Source organism: Pygoscelis adeliae, unplaced genomic scaffold, assembly GCF_000699105.1.
Source record: "Pygoscelis adeliae isolate BGI_AS28 unplaced genomic scaffold, ASM69910v1 Scaffold241, whole genome shotgun sequence".
Taxonomy (NCBI): Eukaryota; Metazoa; Chordata; class Aves; order Sphenisciformes; family Spheniscidae; genus Pygoscelis; species Pygoscelis adeliae.
In genome coordinates this window covers 2,871,729-2,877,728 of record NW_008824056.1, presented here as the reverse complement: position 1 = coordinate 2,877,728, position 6,000 = coordinate 2,871,729, and the positions used below count along the sequence as shown (strand labels likewise).

Below are 6,000 nucleotides of genomic sequence, written 5' to 3'. Positions count from 1 at the left end.
GCACTTCTTAGTTGTCCTTACCGGTTGTGCCTGGCTCTTACCGTGCCTGGGGGTAGCTCATCTGCACAGTACGTGCTACACAAGTTATTAAAAAAAAAAAAGTATTGTGACGTGCTACATTTTCTGTAGAGACTACACTGAGAACCAAGTGAGCCACAAGTCGATTTTTAACATACACATCCCAAAAAGAAAAGCTTATGCATTAACTCCCTATGCCACCTAGACCAGGATCAGTCAAAATAATTTCATCTGTCTGTTGTATCTAAGCTTTAGTAGGCAGAGTAGAAGGGATCACAGAAGCACTAAGAGAAATATAAGACGACCATAATAACTAGGCTTACATCTGCTTAAATTATTCTTATGCTTTTGCTGTGCTTGCAGTTAGCACATAAAGAAGCTTTTACCTGGTGTTCATTAATGCAGATGGATGGGATAAGTTCTCTAAATAACTAGAAGTAAAAATTAGTCAGTGGGATGCCTTTAAACATGAGGAACACTCCTGCAGGAACAGAAAGATTAGCTCACTTGGAAAAACTTAGCTGACTGTAAGGAACATATTTGCACATGAAAGGTACAGTGTTTCTTGCTGCTCTAATGAACTGTGTTTTCAGTGCTCTAAAGACACCATCAGAATCAGAAGATAAGCATAATCTCTTAAATTAGGCTCCAGAGGATTCTGGGGACTGGTCAGTATTTAGTCACTATAAATAACATTTTTTTTCTGTTTAATATGACTGGAAGTGAGAAGGGTATAATAGTTAATTTGCTTTTCTACTATCTATGAATTTATAGCTCACCGTTAATGCAGGGCAAATTTCTCTACATAACTCGCTCTTTCACATGGTTCTGTGGCATTTCAGTCTTGTGTCTCAGAAACCACTTGCTGATTTGACCAAAAACCTACTCTTCAGAGAAAAATAGCAGCTCATGAGGAAAATGAAAGCAGTTGTAATGGTCCCTATGGGTTTGGAAAGACAGAGGCTGCACAGACCTTGCAGGATTCCAGCCTCCTGAGCCACAGAAGACCTCTGATTCTGGCACTGCCAGTCAATTCATGCATCTTGATGTCCAGGGAGTAGTGACAAAAGGGGACATGAGACACAGTGAAATAAAATGTTCTCTCATTCATTTAGAGAAAGTGTTAGTGTGATAGTGTCCAAGGATCCACTGAGACAGGTATTGTGTAAAAATGTGGAACACAAAATCTCTGTTTGCTTAGGTCCATAATACCGAGTTATTTGACATCTTTATTTTATTAATAAACATACACATTTTAGTGACATGTTTTTGCAGTGGAGGAGCTAGCATTTTAGGTGAGGTGGATATCAAAGAGAGGAAGAGATTATTGGAAACTAAGGAACACCAATCAGGCAGAAACAGAAGGTCCTGAGGAAAAGCAAAGACTGGATATCTGAAAGATTGTAGCAGCTTGAGGAGACAAAGATGAATACCAGCCAGCAATACAGTTAAAACAATTTAAAATAATTAAGTTAAAGTCTTAGACTTGAATAGATGCAGAAACAGTCCCTTACTGCTGTTATACCGACCTTACAGAGAGTGGGGAAAAAAGGGTGTAATGAATACAAGAAGACTTGAATACCCTGACCTGCATCACTGGTTTACCTTCTTGTGAGGGGTCTGGTGAATGTAGCTGTTTCCATTGTTTATCCCAGTGGAACTCTCATGTTCTTCCCTGTTGAATGGAAAGGGTGTGTACTCTATCTGTGGATGTAAAGATCCCCAGGAAATGCTGTGAATAGAAACTGTTGAGTTTTCATTGTGAAATGCTGAGAAATACACTGCTCTATGTATAGGAATTTGAATCTCTGTCAGCAGAGGAAAGTCTGGCCCTAGATAAGTGGGAGCAGATGAAGGGAGAGCAAAGGATTGTAGAACAGCAGTGCTGCAAAAGGTGGCCAAGTTATCTCTAAAGAGCGACAGAAATACAATCTTAAAATCTACTATTGCATACACATTCCATGAGTGAGCGTGAGTCCATTCACACTCCCAGCAGTTTTGCATGTATGTGTTGTAGTTACTCCTAATTTACAGCGTTCTAACTTCAAAAGAGAGGACTTGGTCGCACTTCTTTAAAAATTACTGTGAAGACTCACTACCTTCAGTGTGAATTTGACAGGATCCCAGCAGAGACTAATTCTCTTTTTTTTTTTTCTATTTTTAGAGACAGCTGTAAAGCTGTAGTCAAGAATTGCTTACATAATATTTTAAGAAATGACAGCGAAGCACAATGGCATATTTTGACCTTTGGCATTAGATAAGTAATTGGCAGATTAAGTTAATTTTTATTCAGGCAGGGAGACTTGCTTTTTGCTTGCTTGTGAACTCCTGTACCATCGTACAAGATTACACCACACGGGTACGTTTTAAAAATAGGTTTTGGTTTGTTGGCCTTTCTTTTCTATTTGGTAGCCTCTTCATGTGAAGGAAGACCACTCTTCTGTTCTCTGTAAATGACAAGTAGTGCATGGTACGTACTTGTGTGTGTGCGCACATGTGAGAGGAGAGAATTTTTAATTTCGTGACTGACATTCGAGTAGTGTTACAAATAATTTGAAAACTCACCCAGAAAACATCTTTGTTACTGTGCAGTTGAGGAGCCACTTTAAAGACCTATGTCTCAGTGTAAGTCCTCCAGTGAATTTTCCCTTTTCCTTTTCAGACGCTGGGTTATGGGCAAGTCAGAAAGCCAGATGGATATAACTGAAATGAATACTCCAAAACCAAAGAAGAAACTGCGATGCAGTGGCCTGGAAATAGGGCTAGCTGTTGTAGTGATTCTGCTAGCTATTCTAGCGATCACAATGATAGTTCTATATGCAACATATGACGGTGAGTACACTTAAACTGTCTTTGAATGTACAAATACATATGAATATAAAAGTATTTTAAGAAATTACAAAAAGAATGCTTTAATAAATAGAATCCAGTTGTTAGTATATAGTGAAAAAAAAAGGAAGTTGCATTATATTAAAATGTTGTATTAGAAAAGACTGTGTTGCATGGTGTATATATAGCTGCACTACATAAAACATTAAGAAAATAAAATAATGAGGTCAGCTCAGAATTATTGGCCTGATAATAGAAAATTGTACCTTACCCAGTGTATAAAATTAGATGATTAATAGTTGCTACATCATAACGATGTTTCATATGTATGTCACCAGACAGTATAACACAATTATCTGCAATGTAAAGCTGCATCCGCACTTCTTATTGCTGGACACTGACACAAAACTGCTTTTTTCCAGCAGGGACACTGTAAATTCATTTGTTCACGCAAAGTTGTGGTAAACACAAAAAATCTGCTTGTTCTGACTTAGCAACACTTCTGTTTGTAATTAATGCTTCAGTAAGCAAAAAAACTCTACAAAATACAACACTGCTGAAGAAATCCAAACTACAGTGCTTCCTCCATATTCCTGTATATGTATGAAAATCCTATTTTTTCCTTTTACAGGCTGTTGCAGCAAGGACTCTTAGTGAGTGTAGTCATACTAACAGGTTTTGTGATTCAGCAGCCACACCAAAATATTTGAAAATAATTCTGTTCGGGGTAAATACCCTGATAATTTTTGGAAAAGATAATACAGAGAAGCTAAAATTTCCATTTGGGGTCAAACTAGAATGTTTCCTTATATTGGAAATGAAATGCTTTGTTTCACTTTAAAGTTCTTAATAATTTTGTTTAAACTTATTATAGTCTAGTTCAATTATGGAATGGAAAAATGCCATTCTGAAATGAAAAATAAAAAATGTTCTACAGTCTCGAAAGGAAACATTTTCATGTTCCTGAACCTTGTATTTTGGTTAGAAGACTTCGGAGTGAACGTCTCAGAATTTTCATGTAATTCCTCCAAAATCTTGTCATTGTAAGGTATTGCTAAATTCAAACTGACTTCACAACTGTCTTCAGTCCATGTGCTATTTTTCTCTAAATTTCTTCTTTGTTATAAAAATAATATTTTGCCCACCTCTGATTGATAGGACATTTTCCTCTGATGACTACAACAATACCACATGATGAGGGACTAGCACTGAATGACCCTAAAGGGATGAAGATGATGGTATTTTTAGAGCCTAATCCTAGAAATATTCACTTACTGAGTGTAAGGTGTCCATTCATCTTTATCTTACTGTACACTGCAATTAAATGCAATTCTAAAGTGACTGTCAATGGAAATAATATTTACAGTACGTTTTATTATATTGACATTCAGTGAAGAGTTATGAATATGATTGTATTCTCTTTTAGATGGGGTTTGCAAAACATCAGACTGCATAAAATCAGGTAAGAATGAAAATACATACCTTTTAATTTATGTATTTTTAAACAACATTACTATCATGTAATGTTCCCATCTAACTGCGTACAAGTATGGCACATTGAGGCATGGGATCTGCTAACGCAAGTAATTTTCTTAGCACAGTTCTTCTACAAATGTAAAATCTTGTGATGTGGTATCGTCAGAGCTTACAAAGTCATCAGGGTCTGGCTAGTTTAAAACTTAGACTCTCCAAAGAATGCCTTCAGCTTCAGAAAATGCTTTAAGTGAATCAGAAGATGGCTCTTCCCCAGACCCACCTCCAAGTCAAAATTCAAGCAGCGGCTATGTGCCTAAAGAAGGTACATTAAAAGAAAGTCTTGATCATTGATAGCCATTAAAGATGCCATGCTACTGTTTGAGGAGATGCAATATTAATCTTCATGTCCAGAAAAATTCCAAATTTTATAGTCTGACAAGCTAACTTCATCCTTCAGTATCAGTTGCCTAAAAAATTCTTAGTTTACATCCTGATCTGAACTCTACTAGAAGGCTACTAAAATGCATCAGAGAAATGTTGAGTTCCATACTATATATCCTCTTGTAGTAGGTGAAGTGGTAGTTATCCATGCCCTCCTGTTCCCCTCACCTATAGTTCTCTTATTCTTTCTGTTCTCTCCTCCAGATCAATTAATGCTGGTTTCCTTTTTTTTTTTGCCTAATCTACTTCTAAATGTCCTCATTCTCTTTATAACACTTCCTCCACCTCCTTAATACAGACTGATCCTAGGCTCGGAAGCAACCTCTCTCTCTCATTCCTCAAAAGAAAGGAGCATTTAGCTGGCTGTGCCAACATGTATTTCAAAGGAGCTCTATGCCAGCTCTGCCCTCCTTTCTCCTTTCATGCCATTTCCCATAGTCAAACAGTTGACAGTTCATGCCCTTGCGCAGCAGTCTTCTCTAAGTCAGGAGGAGAGCCCTAAATTGCCAATGTATAAGCATCGTGTTACATCTATATACCCCTATAACAGGTATCTTTTGATTATGTGTTTTTCTGGGAAGCTTCTGAAGATGGGACCCCTGAAATCACTCTCTCGGTGTTACTTTCTGGCAGCCATTCCTCTTTTGCTTTCTCCACCCTTGTAGAATAGCTTGGCCACACAGTTCACAAAGGCTGTGGCCTAGTCACAGAGGGTGGCAAGAAATCTAAAATGGAAGCTCAGAACATGGATTGTTTCCCAGCACCCACACTGACGTCTCAGCTTACCAAGCAAACAGCCTGCATTTTGTTCAACCTTGGTAACCTCCCACTGAAAAGCATCATAAACGTTCTAATAGCTATGTGTTATTTTCATGTCAAGTGGAACTCATAACTTCTATGTAGATTCTGTACATCCTGACTGGCCCCTCTGGAAGTTAAAAGACAGCCCTAGAAGAAGCCAGAGGCCCAGTATGTCAATAGGAGACACAGGGAACGTAGTGAGAAGTCATAAAAGGATTTGACAGTCAACATGCAAGAAAAATGTATATGCTTGCAAGCAAAAGTGTACGTAATTTAAGTACAGTTGTTAAGGAATCTGAGGTACACAGCACCCCATGGAGGCTTCCAAACGGTTTTGATTTGTAGGCCCCATTCAGACTCGCAGGCATGCCAGAAACAGTTTAGAAAGGTCATTATATTGGTTTCCTTACTTCTGTGGGACTACTTGTTTTAGAT

At 37.9% G+C, this 6,000-nt stretch overlaps 1 protein-coding gene across 1 annotated transcript in view; it reads left to right on the top strand.

Moving 5' to 3' along the window:
* MME (membrane metallo-endopeptidase) overlaps positions 1-6,000 on the top strand; it is a 53,397-nt gene that overhangs the window by 1,071 nt on the left and 46,326 nt on the right. Inside the window, exons 2-3 of the mRNA XM_009333945.1 lie at positions 2,681-2,850; positions 4,274-4,309. Coding sequence (XP_009332220.1) covers positions 2,691-2,850; positions 4,274-4,309 — 196 coding nt within the window. The 5' untranslated portion in view covers positions 2,681-2,690. The remainder of the gene's footprint in view (positions 1-2,680; positions 2,851-4,273; positions 4,310-6,000) is intronic.